A 19,483-nucleotide genomic window follows, 5' to 3' on the forward strand; every position below is an offset into this window, starting at 1 on the left:
ATACTCATTTGAGAATGAATTGTCTTCTTGTTTTCCACTAAAGTTTTGCATTCTTTGGATTGGAAAAGATCCAACAACTACTCATTCCTACTCAATAATAACATTATTTCGAGCTTTTATAAAGTGAGCAGCTTTGGCCATAATTTTTTTAAAATAAAGTACAAAGAAAATACCCTATAGATTGTCTTTGCTTCTTATTTCCACTTCTTATTTCCATATCTATACATTTTGTCTACATATTTCATTTGAGATTGCCTATACATGTTAACTCTTGTCAATTTCACATCTCTAGCCCTAAATCTTAGATTCAATTTTCATTTTCCATAATTCGTTTTTAACTCAAAAAAAGAGCCAGATATAGAAGTCAGTCCACATTCATTTGGGATTGAATCTATTGGCCAACACAAACAACCAGTACACAGAGAGGAAAAAAAGAAACCCTAGCAGCGCAAAAAGCCATCCTCTATCCTCGCCTCATTAAAATTTTCACATATTAACTTTGAAAAAAAATGCATTTCTTTTGTCTTAATTGCTAACGATACGTACTAAAAGTTATCTTCTCTTCAACAATTTTTTTACTAGAAGTAAAAGGCACTATGAGCGTGCCCATTGGAGCTATATGGGTCCCATTCCCAGTACCTTTTTCATTTAAAAAGTTAATTAAAAAGTCGACAGCACGACAGGAGATTCCCATCCGGACTAAACGCACAATTTTCGGCATTAACTATGTAGGTAAAAGATTACACTGAAATCGACCAGTCAAGATTCTCGGCTAAGCTTAAAATATTCAAAACATGTTTCTACATATCTTTTTCACACCTTGACCCAAAAATTAAAAAAATTCCTCTTACGAGGAGATTCCTCGTTATTTTCATTGTATAACTAGTATCAATTAGAATCCCTGTTACTCCAAATTATTTCTCATGTTATGACGTACAGCTCCATGATATTTAGTGAGAAAAAGAAAACATGGGTAAATGAGTTGAGTTGAACTTCTGGAACATTACATAAGTGTGAGTGTGAATATAATTAAAAAATTGAAGATAGATAAATGTATCAGTAAGCTGAGTTATTTATTTATTTTAAATAGTTTTATGATTCATTTTATTTTAATTATCTGATTCAAGCAGTTGTCACGTTGAATCGATATCTAAAAATATTAAATTTATCAGTTTTCCACCATTCATAAATCTATCATTTTTTCACAAATGATTTTATATTGTTCTTTTTTTTTTGATAAAAGTGGATAGAACCATTGAACTATATTAAATTTTAAAAGGTTTTTACAATGTCTGGTTCAAAAAGCACTGAAGGGAAAGAACCAGTAAGAAAACCCTTCAGTATTGCTTAAGTAACACAAGCCTATTCTACCCAATACCAAATGCCCATTGGCATAGTACATCAAAGAACCCATTGCAATTACATAAGCCCCATTAGATATAAAGGAAGCTGCCAACAGAAGCATATAGAAGGAAGATTAAAGTATGATCACTGAAGGATGCATATCCATTGCTGCCAAAAAACACCAGTCTGAACCACCCCTGTTTATGAAACACAATTCTCCAAACCACTGGTTAGAATGATACCACATAGCAGAAATGAAACCAAAATCAGAGACCTTGTCAAAATAAACATTGTGATCAAGCATAGCAGAACCCACACCAAAGAAAAGCCACACCAAATAAGGAGGTTGATGAAGACTACAACTATGCCCTTCTTTACTTCAAATATTTCAAAACCGAGGAAGGGATCTCATCCACACTTACCTCCCGCATATTAGCTTCACTGTCAATGGCTAAGTTAGCCAAGAAATCTGCAATCTTATTCACTTCCCTATAACACTGGGAAATAAAAAAGGAATCAAAAAAATCTAACTTTTGCAAAATATGATCAAGTATATATTGTAATTGCCAACAATTCGACTTCTTTTTCATGACACTTTGAATAATAACCATAGAATCACCCTCAATTATCAAGTCCTTAATTCCCAAAGATATAGCCATATCTAAACCAAAGGACAAAGCAAAGAATTTTGCACAATTGCTAAACTTGAAACCAATCGCATGGCAACGAGCCTGAACAAATCTTACCTTATGATCATAAATTACCATACCTGCCCCTGCCAGGCTAGGGTTCCCACTAGAAGCACCATCAAAATTCAATTTAAAGTGCCCTTGCGGAGGAGGTTTCCAGCAAGCAAAATTTCTCTTACTTATAGCATTAGTCTTATTTAAAATAGATCCATGAGAAGGTAAGACTGATAACATTCTCCAAACTCGAGTTACCATACCATCCCAATGAGAAAAAGAGGTAAGGGCTTCCAAATTCTTATAGATAAAAGACAAAGCAACTTCAAAGATGGAAGATTCAATCCTCAATAAAACTTCAGCCAAGGAAGAACTTGTTTGTTTAAAAATCCTATTATTACGCTCTAACCAAATATTCCAAATCACAATAGATGGAGAAATAATCCAAAGACATGCATAGAAAGATGAGACAAACAGGAGAGGCCAGGCTCTAAAGTGGGAAAGGAGATCCTTACCAATAACAAAGGATAGATTAAGCTTTTCAAACAACCACTGCCAACAAGCATAGGCAAAATCACAGTGAAGAAACAAGTGTGCAGAGGATTCTAAATTTTTATTACAAAAGACACAAGAAAATACTGTAGTAATACCCAACTTGTCCAACCTCATTCTTGTAAGGACCCTATTCTACATTGCTAACCAAGCAAAAGCACCAGCCTTTGGGAGGCAAGCCATATGCCAAAATAGCTTGTATGGCCAAGTAGATAAATCTTTACCAACTAAGAGAGAATTATAGCCATCCTTAACTGTGTACTTACCAGAGATATTCCTTGTCCAGATAACCTCATCGTCGGCATCAAAAAGAATTATTACTCTCTCCCCCAAGATCTTTTCATATTCCAATTTCACATTTTGTTCAATATCTAAAAACTCAATTGATTTCCATTTTGCCACCTTAAGGTTCCCACTATACTCAATTTCAAAATAATCAGCCACAATGACACCCCAAAGGGAAGAAAGAGTGGAAATTAAAGGAGACCAATCCCTTGAGTTCACCAAAGGGGGATGTCCATTCCAAACTTCCTCATAAAACCTGACCTTTTTACCATTATGAACAATCCATGAGAGATGAGGCAAAATCACTGATCTACATTTACATAGAAAATTCCAAATACCTAAACCAGACGGTAAATTAGAAACTTGAAAAACATACTGTCTTGGTCCGTTATTTAAATATTTAGCAAACATAATTTGTGCCTAAAAGGAGAATGGTCTCTCATACAATTTCCAAACCAACTTAGCACCTAAGGCTAAATTCTGACTTTCTAGACTCCTAATGCCTATGCCCCCAAGGTTTTTAGGCAAACAAACTTTATCCCATGCTACCAGAGGGAGTTTCTTCTTACATTCTTTGTTATTACTCCAAAGGAAGGACCTAAGAGTATCTTGCAAACTAACAAGAACCGCTTTCGGAGACTTCAAAACAAACATGAGATAAATAGGAACAACATTTAGGACAGACTTAATAAGAACAATCTTACCAGCGAAAGATAACCATCTATGATTCCAGGATAGGATCCTTCTAGAGAGAACTGAAATGATCTTATCCCAAAACTCAACTCTATCCTTCTTAATGAAGAAAGGTATATAAGAACAAGGAAGATTTCCAGATGCAAATCCCCAAAAACTCTTCAATCTATCCTGAACCAATTGTGAAGCATGAAGGAAAAAAGTCTTTGACTTATCAATATTGACTGTTTGACCAGAAAAGGATGCATAATTCTGTATTATCCCCTTTATCACTCTTGCCTCACCCAAAGAGGCGTGACCAAATAACAAGGTATCATCTGCAAACAAGCAATGCGAAATGCTTTGTGGAACATTATGAATCCTAATTCCCTTCCAAAGCCCTCCCAGCTTAGCGGCTCTTATAGCCCAACTGAATGTTTCAGCTAGAAGAATGAACAAGACAGGGGATCCCCCTGCCTCAAACCCCTAGAAGAGGAGAAAAAACCACAAGGGGAGCCATTAATTAGAACTGAGAACCTTGCATAAGAAATACAAGCACAAATCCATTTGACCCATGCCTTGGAAAAGCCCAATTTAAGTAGAACAACACACAATGCCCCCCATTCTACTCTATCATATGCTTTCATCATATCTAATTTGAGGATCATGGCCGAGATTCTCTGAGTAGAAATAGAATGTAGAACCTCATGCGCCACTATAGCTCCCTCTGTCGTCTCCCTTCTTGGAACAAAACCACCTTGTTCTAAAGAAATGATCCTAGGCAGAATTTTAGCCAACCTTAAAGAAATAGCCTTGGTAAAAATCTTGTACAAAGTATTACATAAAGCAATAGGGCGAAAATCAGCAAATGTCTTGGTAACCTCCTTTTTAGGAATAATTGCAATCATTGTAGTATTAAGCTCTTTCAAAATAGACCTATTCCTTCTAGCTTCCTCAAGGGCCAATAAAACATCATTCCCCACAAAATTCTAGCATTTCTGAAAAAATAAAGGAGTAAATCCATCCGATCCTGGAGCCTTATTAGGGTTCATTGCAAAAACAACATTCTTAACTTCATCCAAAGAAAAAGGAGACATCAACATTTTATTATCTTCCGAAGAAACCAAAGAAGGAATATTAGAAGAAATGTTATTATGAAGATCTCCATGCTCTAAAGACAATAGTGACTTAAAAAACCTAATTGCCTCTGAAGCAATATCCTCCTGTTCTGTTAAAAGTCTGCCATTTGGACACTCAATACAAGATATCCTATTTCTGCTTCTCTTAATTTTTGTTGAAGAGTGAAAACATTTTGTATTTCTACCACCATCTGAAAGCCAGATCTCCCTCGATTTCTGTCTCCAATAGATTTCTTCTCTAAACAAAACTTCTTCAAGGTCTGCTTTTAGCAATTTTAGTTCATCAAAAACAAGAGGCACCATACCATGTTGAATCACATGTGAATTAAGACATTCAATCATATCTTGAATCCTCCGTTTTTCCAGAAAGATGTTCTTAAAATGCAATATATTCCATTCTCTAATATTAAATTTCAAAAATCTCAACTTCTTAGCAATCTGAAACATTCAGGATCCAGAGCAATAAGGAGCAGAACTCCACCATTTTTTGAGCAAAGGCAAAAAGGAAGAATCTCTAAACCACATAGGTTCAAATTTAAAAGGTGACTTAAAAGGAACTTTATCTTCCAGAATTGATAGAGAAATTGGAAAATGATCTGACCCCGAAACTGGAAGAATAGAGGAAAAAAATTCGAACTCTGAATCAATCCAAACATCTGATAACAAAAACTGGTCTAACCTTTCCACAATCTGAGAAAAATCTCTTCGCATATTTGTCCATGTGAAAATCCCATTCTGAAACTGACAATCAAAAAGACGCATATCCTTAATGAACATCCCAAAGTCTTCCATAATTTTTTATTAGGAAGAATACCTCCTTTCTTTTCTCCCAAGTCAGTGATAGCATTAAAATCCCCCCCAAAGATTATAATGGGACCATGCCTTAAAGAGGAAGAAATCCTCTTAAGTTGTCCCCATAATTTAGTCTTCCTTTGAATACCAGAAGGAGCATAAATATTAAAAAGCCAAAACTTAACCTTCGAAAGCTTGCTTTTAACTAAGGCCAACATCTAGTTTACAGTAGAAGCAACTAGCTCAACCTCAATGTTATAGTTATTCCAAAGAAATGCCAAACCCCCTGACGCACCACAAGCTGGAGAGGAGAGGAATTCCCACTTTCTCCAAGAAGAAAAAACCAAATCAGCAGACTCCTTTGACAATTTTGTCTCTTGCAACATGAAAATATCACACTTAATTAAGTCCATCTGGGAATTAATTAAGCACCTCTTGTTAGGGGCATTTAAGCCCCTAACATTCCAAGATATAATTCTCATTGCTCTCGAGGGGAGACCGAGGCTCCCCTCTTTCCCTTAGATGGAGAAGACTTTCCTTCTCCAAAACTACTTTGAAGATTATGCTTCACAGCCCTCGACCTAGTCACAGGAGGACTGATAATAGACCTCTTACTCCTCTTGCCCTTAGGAGTACCACTTCCTTTCATAGCGTCACCAAGAGGAACCGAATGCTTCCCTTTCCCAACACTAGGAGAAAGAGACAAAGTCTGCTGAATCCCAACATCAATCTCCAATTGAGTCTTTCGATTCTTTGGAGGCCTACCCCTACCAAGAGAAACCACAGATGAATCCCTAATTAGAGTAGTTTGAACAATTGGTAAACTCTTACTTGACTTAGGAGAAGTCATGGCTAAATTATCTATGATGCCCACTTCTGATGAGATCAAAATCTAAAAAGGGTTAGCAGATGCAAAAATAGGAAGGGTCGATTTAATTCCCCCCAAGTCATTCTCAATGGAATAGATAACCTTATTCGTAATGTCCTCATCCATCTGATGCTCGTGATCTTTAAAAAGATCACTCACTTGGTGAACCAGATTTTCATCTGGCACAATAACAGGAATGTCCCCCAACTGAATATTATTTCCTAAGGTGGCATTATTATCCACATCCACATCAACATGTTGCGAAGAATTAGACACCAATTCTTTGACTTGTTGAGCAAGGATAGCATCATCAGGAAACCCTAGAGAAGAAACCCCAACATTAGACTCTGAAACAACCCCATCATTCTTCGCAAAAATCTGACCAATCCCCTGACAACTTTCTAAGCACTCTTTTGACTTCACAGGACAGACATGATTCCCACCACCATCATTTAGTGACTTATCCAAGAAATTCGAGGTAGTGAGATTTGGAAGTAGATCATCCACATTGTTGTCCCCCGAAACCACAATATTCTGGTGAGCTACTATCTTATCCTTACTTGTAAAAAACCCTACAGACTCCGGATCGTGAGACACAACATAAAACTCTCACTTCCCAACATCCCTCATAGCCTGGTTAACCTCAAAAGTAGCAGGAGGTTTCCCAGTGGAACCATTAACTAATAGTTTATCCAGAAATAGATTATCGTTACTACCCAAGCAATGTTCTGCCTTATCCAGAACAGAGGATTTCAAAAAATCCATAAGGAAAGGAGCATCCAATTGCAAAGAAGTTTTACCAAAGTCTTTCTCCAACTTATTAATTAGTTGTTTCCAGATACCCTCATGAGATTTAATGATACAGGTTTGAGGGCAAACATTATTAGGGTTAGTCAAGACACAAATTTTTACCAAAACCTCCCCCTCCACAAAATCAAATCTTTATGATAAGAAAGAACCACAAGTATTACCAATTTGTTCCAAAACCTCTGGGTCCATAAATTCAAATGGCAATTTGGGCAAGCCAAACCAGAAAGGAACTAATTTAAAGCTTGACCAAGCAAGGACATAAAATGGTTTCCAAGCCGAAACAAACACTAAATTTTTACCAAATCAGTAATGTGAAGATTTTAAAACTTCATCCCTAACAGAAGAAGAGTTGAAAACAATAATAAATGCATTTGCAGAGAGTAATTGAAAATAACGCATATCAGACCACTTTTTCTACAATTTATGATGAAATTTAGATAAACTAGTTGCATCCCCCCATATTTCCCCAGAAATAGTATGTGTATGCAAACAACGAGCTTTCAAATCCACAACAAAATCAAGTAAATCAATGCATGGAACAGGAGCCCATACCTATGAAGATCCACCTCCTAAATCAAAGCCGGTTTGATTTTCACTTACCTTATCGTCTTTTCCTGATGTCGAAGATTCCCTTACCTTATCCCCCCTTTGATGTGATGAAGATAACTCAAGTAGGTTACTGTTAGATTGTTTGTCCATCATCTTTTCACCAGTGTTCAGTCGACAAGCCCTAATTGCCTCATTTACAGATGAAAACTTCACAACTTTCGCATAGGATGGTTTTCCACCCAGTGTTGTAGATCGTTTACCCGGAAACCCCTTTAAATGATTTGGGATAAACGTTTGCCGCGGGCCCTGACCAAAATGCCTACGATCCAAAAATCATTGATGCCCTTCACCAGATCTGTCCATACTCTGCCAATTTCCACTGCTTGGACCTCTGAAAAAGCCCCAAAAATACTTGGAGACCGGTTTGAAATTTCGTAAGTCTGCCCTCAACCAATTTTGTGCTGCCATATCTACCCATTTGCCCTTCGTGAAGACCAGCTGTCTGGACATGCGGCTGATCTTCCCAGCCCACATCAGCCCATGTGCCAATAACCCTAGATTCATCCATGTCTTACAAGCAGAAGAACAAAACTTGAAGAATACCAAAATGTGGGTATGCTGCTCTTTCAGAAAAAAACTCAGACAGTTTAATCAAACCCTAATTCTTTGGCGGAAAGGGAGAGCCGAATATTGATTAATCTATTATCAGTGCCAGATAAATTGCAGCAATATATTAATCACCGAGATCCATTGTCTTTAAGTTTTTATTGTTGTTTCTGCGTTGTAATAGTTTTCTACTTTTTGAACCCTCTTAATTTTTTATGATAGATCACAGAATATGATCTAAAATACTAATACAATAAAATACACTATCACACTCAAAAACAACAAGAAGATTTAAAAATATTATAATTCATGAAACCAATCATACTGCTGAGAACATCTTTAGATTCCTTCCATTCCTTGTTCAAAGATATTATCAGGCCTTGTTTTCGATTCTGATATTGTCCAGATAATAGTATGCCCACGAGAGAAAATCAATGTCCACAGTTTGCATTTGATTGAAATTCAATAAACTCCCTGATGCTTCAGATCCGTTTTCTGTATCATGCTTAGAAGGTAGCAATGGTGGATCGACTAAATTGGGCATGAAAGGCGGAGAAAATTGATCAATATTTTGCATGGATGGAAATCCCCATTGAGGAGAACTTTTCTGAATTCCAAGGTCGATGAAACCAGAGTTATTCTCTGTCAACAGCTTCTGTTCAGATAACAATTTGGAATACTTCATATTTTTGGCACCAACAGGGGCATTCAAGTCTTGATGATCTAAAATGCTAGTGATCCCAATTCTGTTGTAGCACCTTGATAATCTAACCGCCTTTGATTTGACAGGAGCAGATTTCAGGATATGGTGTTCTCCAGGAGGAGCAAGATTCTTTTTAATGTTTTGTGGAAGGCACTTCTTGCTTAGTTTTGTGTTCCAGTAGTTCTTTATTTCATTATCTGTTCGACCAGACAGTCGTCCTGCGATCAGAGACCATCTGTATATAACATTAAACAATGTGTTATCGTTTCATGGTTAAGTGCATTTAAGTCAAAATAGTATTGTGATGGATAATCTTTTGAGAAGATTGCGAACAATGAGTGCTAAATGAATCATTCATTCTCATGAGAGATGATCTTTGCAAACCCCTTCTTATAAAATATGAATCAATGTGTTTGACTCAAAAAAACCACACAAGAAAATCTTGATAGTAATATCATAAATTAACACATAATACTCGTCTATAATGAGCTGCTTGGGCTCCAATGCAAGAGATTACAATTAAAATTATGAATAACTGAAATACTCACACAGAAAAGGGACTAATAGAAGGACTTGTTCCATCCTTCATTCACAGAGAAAGAAACTCATTCCATCCTTTATTCATTAACAGATGCATATATTTATATACAACAAACTCAACAACTTCCTTATTATTATGCTAATAGACATGACAGCTAGTTGGAACTGTTCAACAGCACACAGAAAAAGGACTAATAGAAGGACTTGTTCCATCCTTCATTCACAGAGAAAGAAACTCATTCCATCCTTTATTCATTAACAGATGCATATATTTATATACAACAAACTCAACAACTTCCTTATTATTATGCTAATAGACATGACAGCTAGTTGGAACTGTTCAACAGCAAATTAGTGATTTATAAACAATGAACTAAGATTTCACAACAGGCATACAGTTTCACACATGAACATAAACAAGTGTCCATAAGGAACTGCAAAACTGTCGCTAAATCTCTACGAACCTTTCAGTAGATTAGGACAAAAATCAAAGTAGACTTTAATATATTTTCAGGATGATGTACACGAGAGAGATCTAAATTGATGAGCTTAAATTGATAAAAAATTACCTTCCACTATTAAAGTGAATAACATTTAATATTGCTGTTTCAGTTAATAGATTTAATAGAGAGAATCTATGCTATCTTGGCTTTTATTATTTTCAGGAAAGATCGAATCAATTTGAAAGCTTTAAAAATTTTAGATTTTGATTTTATAATAAAGAACTACTTATCAATTTATTATGTGCATAGATTTTCTTTATGTCTAAAATCATACCCAAAAATCCATCATGAAAAGGAAGATAATATTATACCTATTACCGAGAAGTCCATGCAATCGAATAATGAGTTCCTCTTCATCAGCAGAAATGTTTCCACGCTTAATGTCTGGGCGAAGATAGTTCATCCATCGCAATCTACAACTCTTTCCACTTCGATTCAGACCTGAAAAAACACACATTCTTTTCAATAAAACAGCTTACGATGTTGATCTTCCTCGAAATGAATGAGAATTACCTGCTTTAATGGGTATAGAACTCCATCTTCCCTCCCCATGATTTGTGATATATTCTCTTAAAATCATGTCTTCCTTGGCAGTCCAGGTCAAACGATTGATCGCAGAATATTGGGAATAATGATTAGGTTGACTAGGTGATGTGTGTGAATTGTATTATTTAAATATATGAGTTAATAGAGATTAATATTAAATTATATAGTTATAATGTAATAGATAGTGTGAAAACACAATTATATGAAAGGAAAATTATGATCAAGTAAGTGGGTTCTATAATAAATTTAGTTTTTAAGGTATGGATTTGTTGAAGGTTTCATAAGGTTATATTACTAGATCTTTTTTTCATATTTTAAAATTAAGTCATTTGATTAGTTATGTAGAGTTACTTTAAGTTTAATGCTATGAGATTTCCACAATCCATGCTGTATTCTTTTGAATTATTTTGGATTTGATTGTGTGTATTTTTTTCATCAATGTTTTGAATCACACTCAGTGATTCATCATCAGGATGAAAAAGAATTCCAAGGAGATGAAAAAGAATTCCAAGGAACGTTGATGATAAGGAAATCTTTTTCATCTCCTTGGAATTATTTTTCATCCTGATGATGAATCACAGAGTGCGATTCAAAATGTTGATTAAAAAAACACACACACAATCGAATCCAGAAAAATTCAAAAGAATGCATTAAGTTTGTATTCTAGCACTTCCTTTATCACTCACATGATTCCTTATATGATCTCTATGTGAGGCTAGATATATCCAATTCACAATAGTATAGAGTCCTCAAGCACCATTGAGGCATATATCTATTAATCAAGTCCAAACTAAAGTTGGCCAAGTTCAAGTTGATGGGGGAAGCTTATCATAGAATAATTTTTTGTGGGTTCTGATTAGACTGTCACTCTTTAATTGGGAGGATTTTTCATAGTACGCACATCCCATGCAATTCACTTTTTAGGGATACCACTTTCACTAATTCTCCACCTTAGGGAGATACTATTGCAATACTTTCAAACTCCTATGAAACTCCTATGGCTTGAACATCTCTCTATCTTCTCACCTTCTTTATCCTCTTGTAGCGAATCTATGCCATCCTTTGTTTCTACAACTTGAATAATTTCTTCTTCAATATCCTCTTATAGGGTGATTATTCCTTATTCATCCTTTATTTCCTCCTTTACAACTTGCAATCTACTTTACACTATCATTTGAGTAGGAACATCAATACAATATGCCCTAAAAGTACTATGATGTTGTAAGGGAGAACTAAACCTTAGTCTGCAACATGAGAATCATATGGTCCTACAAATTGACCACAACCCATTTGATTATCAATGTGCAACTATTATTAATGATATGGCAATATTAAAAGAAAGGAAATTCAACTTCTAAAAATATTAACAAAAGTTATCCAAGATAGTTAAATAATGCAAAATAAAATATATCAACCATTTGAATACTTAGTGATATGTGTAGAAGGACAGGTTCACAAGTAGAATCACGAGTTCACATGAGACATACATGATAGAGATAGAAGTTGAATCACTTGTCTCAACATGATAGCAACAAAAATACATGAGATCTTAAAGTAAAACCTCCTATTCCATTCACATAAGTGAGTGTAATAGAAGTTAATAGAATTCATTTTCAATGGAAGCAAAATATCATCTATAGATTTACTATTCTAGATGGATTAATACATAAAATGATAAAGGAATGCATATCAATCATACATGTCATTTCTCAAATGATATACATTCTTTATAAGAGGGTATAGTTTGTGACAAAATGAACTAATTGATTATTGTGATACATCTACATAAACACCCATAAATTAATCACTAAAAAGGTGTATAAACATCCAAACCTTGGAGAATAACCATGTCAATGCGTAATAAGAGATACAAGTTACTTAAAATCCACATTATACACATGCAATACAAATTCATAATATTTATGTTGTAGAAGTATGTGAAATCCATATGATTTCTCTTCAAGAGGTGAGCGGTTTGTACACTAGTGCATAGGTTGTACACTAGCCTTGGTCACTACCATACAATGGTGTACAACCATGTATTTAGATCCTGGAATCATAGACCAATCATGCAACTCCATGAACTATGTTGCACTACCATGTGCCACTTATGTACCATCAAGAATCAATTTGAAAACAAAAAGGATACTATAAAACTCATGTAGCCCCTCTATAATTGCTAATGTAGGAGATCTATTAACTAGATAAAAAGATATCCTAGAACAATGTTTTCTCAAAATTGGCTCCATTGAGCATACTCTTAGCCTTGTCCATTAGACTGATTTTCATCTTATTTATACTTTTATTTTATTGAGGGATGTATGGATTTTTCTTATTCCATAAAATACCAACTTACAAAATTTATTGAACTCTATTGAATAGAATTAACCACCATTATTTATTCTCAAAATCTAAATATTCTTTTCTACCTTGTTCTCCTTATGAGTCTTAAACTATTAGAATTGATAGAGGACCTTGGACTTATGTCAGATAAAATAGATGCTTATTGTCCTAGAGAAATCATCAATAAAATCAACATAATATAGAGCTCTTGTATGTGAAGGTACATTAACTAGATCAAATATGTTACAATGAATTGAAACCAAAATATCTATAGATCTAGTAGATCTTGAGTAGAACTAATGATTATGAGAATATATATAATGTTTCACATGTGAATATATGTGGATTAAAGTACCTCTTGTTTAGGTTTATTTGTTAATAAAAGATATAAGTACTTTTGATATAGATTCGTTTATTATTAGCTTTATAACCAAGTTTTGAAATTTTTATATTTCATATTGGTTCTTTTCAACAATAATAGTAGGAGACAACTCTCTACCCATTTATATATGTGTTATTATTCTATTATTTCTTCAAATCTAAGGATTGGAGTTGTTGTAACCAGAACTAGCTTATGACTTTCCCTCTTGTAACCATCCACCAAATCCTTCTCCTAAATATTTATCTTGAACAATAGTTGAATTCTAAATAAAAGTGCAAATGTTCAAACTCTAAATGTAATTTGAACTCCTTGGCAGCCCATAGCTAATACATTAGGAAACATTATGTTTAAAATGTTAATTCATATCGATTAAAGTACTTATTATTTAGATTTAATTATGAGTTAAATATATAAGTAACTATGTTCCATGATGTTTTGGGGATGGGTAGGACAGGGGAGGCATTTCGGGGATGATAGTCTCAAGTCCCCTTATTAGAAAAACAATTTGACTAGTTCAGGGGAAATAGAAAAGATGTGTGTAGGAATAATTAGTTTATCAATAAAATGAATGCAAACCTCAAGGAGGCAAGTGAGGAGATCTAGGATTTTACCCTTTCACTCTTGAATTATATTAGAGAATAAATTCAACCAAGTCAAATTATCTAGGTGGTGTATGATACTTCAAGCAACCTTTTCATAGAAGGCAGGAAGCCATCTTCATAGAGTAGTCACAAGTTTTTATTTTTTAAATTCAGTATTTTGATGCAAGAGTTGTCATTCATCTCATATTTAATTCAGTTTACTCTTTAGTTTTCGAAGACATAAGTCAAAGAACATATAAGTGATCTTGATTAAGGTTGTCTTAATGTTTAATTTCTACTGTTGTGTTTTATTATAGATCTAACTGATCTAATTTTTTTTAGCCATGGTCAAATGATTTATATACACAAAAAATATGATATGGTATTGTATAAAATGAAAACTTTCTTTAGACAATTTAAACAGATAAGATAACCACTATTACTACGTATAATCATATTGAAATCAAGAAATCAAACATCTAGAGAGTACATCAACATTTGCATATATAAGGACATAGGTCCAAAAATTTACATTTTTCATGGTGTCTCTAATCTTGTTATGGTTTGTAAATAAGATGGATATTTCATTCCTTGCATGTTAACAATAGATAATGATACGATAGCTCTTCTCAAACATCTCAAAAATAATGCCGAGTGCTAGAATCTAGCACTAATAGAGTTATTAACATTATTTGCAGTATATAATCAATACAATAACATAAGAAAAGTTAATAGAAACACATCATAACACAAGACTGTGACTAGAAGAAAAAAGGTTACCCTTGAATTTTTTTGAAAAGAAAAACACTACCAAAATGAATAAAATTAACCTCAATCTTTTATATAATAAATTCAAAACATATCAACACAAATCCTTTGAGTGTTAATAAGTTTTACATCCCTATAATGAAATTTGCTATTTCACAATTCCTACTCCATATTGAGATTTCTTATAATATGAGCTAGCCAAAAAAGAAAAGTTTCACAACATCAAACAATGTTGGCTCTTTTCAAATCCCAAAACATATTCATCTCGAATTATTATTATTCAAACCCTTCTCATGTTGTTTCTAAACCATGCTGAAATTACTACTCCAAAAAGGTGAAAACATATTTATAGTACTCTCTTAAGTGAAAGGAATTCTTTCTCGATATGAATAGTACATGAGACAAGTATCCTAATAAGAAACCCCTTTATAGATAGTATTCCCTCCATTATAGATAGTATTTATCTCTTGTATTGGATTCCCTTTTTAACCAAATGGTTAAGGATTAGCCCTCTTTGAAGTTAGGAAATTTATAGTATGGATTTCTTTTCTAAAGATTTTAATTTTATTTTAATTTATATAAAGCATATATTTTGTGTTGTTAAATAATGTTTTAATTTTTTTTTAAAATGAGTATTTTGTATGTGTTACATTTTCTTAGAATTTTTAGTTAGAAATTGTTAATTTGGAAATAGCTATTATACATCTAGTTTACATTCATCTACTTTCTAGATTTGATAGACCTGTTCACAATGGCTTAAGCTCATTTAGTGGTTTAACTATCTTACTTCAGAGACACATGTTACATGCTCTCATACTTGTCCCAAGTTTTCTAAATGTGTCACATCTATTAAAAGGTTAGTCAATGTTTTACTCACAGTTTCTTATGTCTTCTTTGTCATATACAAAGAAATCATATTCTCTTTATACTTTTAAACAGATTTGATGATATTTTTTTGCTTATTTTGTGACATGCATTTTCTTATAAATGTTCTTAGGTATTACATTCATATTTTGCTACATCAACCTGATATTAGAAGCTAAAATTAGAATTCTCCTTTAGATTTTAACCAAATCTAACAATCAATCAACCGTATAATCAATATAATCAGAACCCTATAATCGAAATATCATAGAACCAAACAAACATCATTATTGTCTCTAAAATCAAAGTTGTTCAATTTTATCATTGTGAATTTTGGTAAAATGTTTTAGCCTCCTGTATCTTTTGTACTATACGACTATGACCTGTATGAAGTTTCATACGTGTACGAATTCTTAGTTTATGAGGCAATTCCTTAAAGGAGGCCAATTAATGTTTACATTGTAGATTGAGATCTAAGAGGCCAATTAATGTTTTTTTTATACATTCATCATGAGTTCTATCATTTATTTCGTAGATAGTTGAGGTGTAGGTGGCTTTGGCTTGACCTCTGTTCATCCGAAGGCTCTCTGAGTTCGTTCACCTTTTGAGCACCGAGTTAGAATTGGAATAGTTGATTGATGTGGCAACTTCTGTATTGATATGTTGCCACGTTCAAAGTGAGAAAGAGAGAGATTTTGGATGCCCGTGATTGTCGTCTTTGTTTTATTTACACCAAGTGAAGTGTACACTTATTTTAGATAAATCATGGAACATGTTTTGATGTAAGTGATGATGTATGAGATGAGTATTCTAATTCTATTTTGATATAAGAAGAATTGGAATCTTAATTTTAATCTTACAAGTTCTAGAAATCATTGTCCTTTCATTACTCATGATCTTTAGTTTATTTGTAAAATCTTTTCAGTAAAGAAAAGTTATTGTTTCTATTTATATTTATGTGAAATATGAGAGGAATAGGGTGGCATTTAATTTGTTTAAGAAAATTTTGTAGTTAAAAAATGAATTTTTCTATCCAAGAATTATCTATATTCATATGAAAGATATGAGATTCAATTCCATGGTCTGTATTTTGTTCATATGAAAGATATGAGATTCATTTGCATTGTCTGTATTTTGTTTTTCCAATGTTGAATTGTACTTGATTGATTTGTAAAATTTATATAATAAAAATTAGTCACTGTTTCCAAATTACTTCTATAATATAAATGGATAATATAAAAAATGACACAACAACTACAATACTCCCTAGCTGCAAGAGACACCTAGCTATCCTTGCGATGACTGAGGGACTTCTCAGACACCCCCAACCATCTAGGACATGCCTAGGCACCCTCAAACGAAGTGGGAATGTTTCCCCCATTTCCTGCAAATTTCCAAATACGGGGAACAGCAAGGGGGCATCTCTGAAACACTTATGGGATGAGGACACCTACTTCCAAAGCAGGTGACATGTCATGGTGTATCCTTTTAATAATTATGATTCTCCTTTGTGTATTATTAGCTCTAACTAAGTCTTACCAGTTTACCTTAAGTTGAATATTTCATATTGATTATTTTCAACAATCTCATCAGTAGATTACTCACCTCACTAATATGTCTACCCTCACTCCTTCAAATATCAGGATCAGGATCTAAGCTAATGCAATGGGAACACGATTATCACTTTCCCTTTTAAAACCAACTTTTGAAGACTTTTCCCAAATCTTTAACTTGAATAACACCTTATTGCCAGATGAAAGAGCAAATCTAAAAGGGTTGATCTTAGTACAATTCCTTGACTGCCAAAAAATGATACCCAATCCAAAATTATAGCATTCAAATTCCTTCACTTAAATTAGGCATATCTTTTTGGAAACTATAAAATTCGGAAAGACACTTAGACTTATATGTAACTAGTATCTAAACTCTATTGTAAAACATTTATTTTGATTGAACATAAATTCCATTAGCACAATCTCTAAAATTTTCTTAGATAAATCATAATTTTATCGTTTATGAAAGGAATAATAAATTACCATTTTTACTTAAAGTCACAACTCCTAATGAAACGATCATTCAAAAATTCTACTCTTGCATTTTGTTTTCTATGGCCAATATATCTTGCCTTTTGTATAACATCTAAAGTTGAACAAAGAAATTAGATGAAAAGTCAAAAGATCCCTTCTTAAATAGTATACACCTTAAATAGTATACACCTCAACAATCGAAAGCAAATTTATTTATTTTAAAAAGTAAAGCAAGCATTCACCATTTTACCAAACGATTAATGAAGATGTCTTCTTAGGAGTAGGTGCTTCCATATTATAATATAATTTTATCACTTCCAAAACTGCAAGTAACTATATGAGACAAAGAATAAAGACCCCAAAAAAAAAGAAATAGAGATGAAAATATAGATGCACAGAATGACACTGTTGTGTGCTCAGACGAGGGCAGATGAAAAGATGATTAAACCCAATCTAAGAGAAGTAAATACATGATCTTCTACTCACTAAATCAATCCATAACTCATCCAAGCTTACAAACCAAACCCACACATCAAATAAATAATGACATAAAAGACGAAGCTCATGACATTATCCATCAGACCCACTATCGAATAAATAATGATCAGCAATGTACCCTCCCACAAATAACTTTTATCAGACAAAAGACCATTTATATGAAGAAATACATCCCTAAAGCAATCTCAGCCCTCCCCCTTATCGAACGTCTAGAGCAGTCAAGAGTGAATGAATCCTCCACCACAGACACTACAATGGGCAGATTACAGATCATCATGCCCTGAGCAAATACAAGACAATACACATCCCACAATCCCTGATAAAGATAAGCTGTTGTATGAGTTCCTAGTACGTCGATTGACATCGACAAAAATATGAAAACTGTTTCATTTGAAGCTACCACTATCATAACAACGAAGAAATATGTGATCAGCAGTCTTATCCAGATGGTGGGTGATACTTCAAGCAACATTTTCCTAGAAGGCAGGAAGCCATCTTCATAGAGTAGTCACAGGTTTTTTATTTTTTAAATTCAGTATTTTGATGCAAGAGTTGTCATTCATCTCATATTTAATTCAGTTTAGTCTTTAGTTTTCTAAGATATATGTCAAAGAACATATAAGTGATCTTGATTAAGGTTGTCTTAATGTTTAATTTATACTGTTATGTTTTTCTTGATTAAGATTGTCTTAATGTTTAATTTATACTGTTATGTTTTATTATAGATCTAAACTAATCTAATTTTATTTAGTCATGGTCAAATGATTTATACACACAAAAAAGATGATTTGGTATTATATAAAATGAAAACTTGCTTTAGACAATTTAAACATATAAGATAATCACTATTACTACGTATAATCATATTGAAATCAAGGATACAGAGATTGTTCTCCCCATAACTTTTCTCCAGATAGAAGACTTAAGTGATTTCGAAGAGAACCGGATAGGAAATGAAAAGTGCAGGAAGCTGGCCTGATTAAATGTGAATCTCTGCGGTATATCTTGAAAGGTTGAAGGCCAATAGATTTTTGTCCTTTAGTATATTCCCTCCAATTGTGATTCTTGGAGTCATGTATATTGAAAAGGCTTTATATACAGCTGCTGCTGTCATTTGTAAATCATTCTTCTTTTAACATAATACAATTACTCTGCTCAGTGTGGATGTAGGCAATTACCGAACCATGATAAACTTCTGTGTTCTTGTTTATTGTTTATTTCTTTCATTTTTATTTCATTCTAAAATTGGTATCAGAGTTGAGCGAATAGCTGTTTGGAAAAATAGTGATTAAATTTCCTGAGAATGGAAGATTTGAAAGTTCAAAAATTTTCTGGGAAGAACTATGGGATATGGAAGATTCAAATGAAATCTTTGTTGATCAAGCAAGACCTCTCTCTTGCGCTTGAGGGAAACACAAAGAAGCCAGC

At 33.5% G+C, this 19,483-nt stretch overlaps 1 protein-coding gene across 1 annotated transcript; it reads right to left on the bottom strand.

Moving 5' to 3' along the window:
- Positions 1-8,673: 8,673 nt before the first annotated feature.
- LOC131072514 (transcription factor MYB1-like) lies at positions 8,674-18,464 on the bottom strand. Its single transcript, XM_058008686.2, has 4 exons — positions 18,226-18,464; positions 10,560-10,690; positions 10,358-10,487; positions 8,674-9,238 (listed from the first exon to the last, which is right to left on the bottom strand). Exons 1-4 carry the CDS (start codon positions 18,462-18,464, stop codon positions 8,674-8,676), a joined length of 1,065 nt encoding a protein of 354 aa, XP_057864669.2.
- Between the last annotated feature and the right edge of the window lie 1,019 nt (positions 18,465-19,483).

This window comes from Cryptomeria japonica, chromosome 10 (genome assembly GCF_030272615.1).
Source record: "Cryptomeria japonica chromosome 10, Sugi_1.0, whole genome shotgun sequence".
NCBI lineage: Eukaryota > Viridiplantae > Streptophyta > Pinopsida > Cupressales > Cupressaceae > Cryptomeria > Cryptomeria japonica.

Bases quoted from the DNA above. Each gene is read 5' to 3' on its own strand.
- LOC131072514 (XM_058008686.2), bottom strand. From the start codon at position 18,464: ATGATAGTGGTAGCTTCAAATGAAACAGTTTTCATATTTTTGTCGATG. The intron at 10,691-18,225 runs GTATTTCTTCAT...CACATCACCTAG, and splicing joins GCTGAGATTGCTTTAGGGAT to TCAACCTAATCATTATTCCC. The intron at 10,488-10,559 runs GTAATTCTCATT...GTGTTTTTTCAG, and splicing joins TTCTATACCCATTAAAGCAG to GTCTGAATCGAAGTGGAAAG.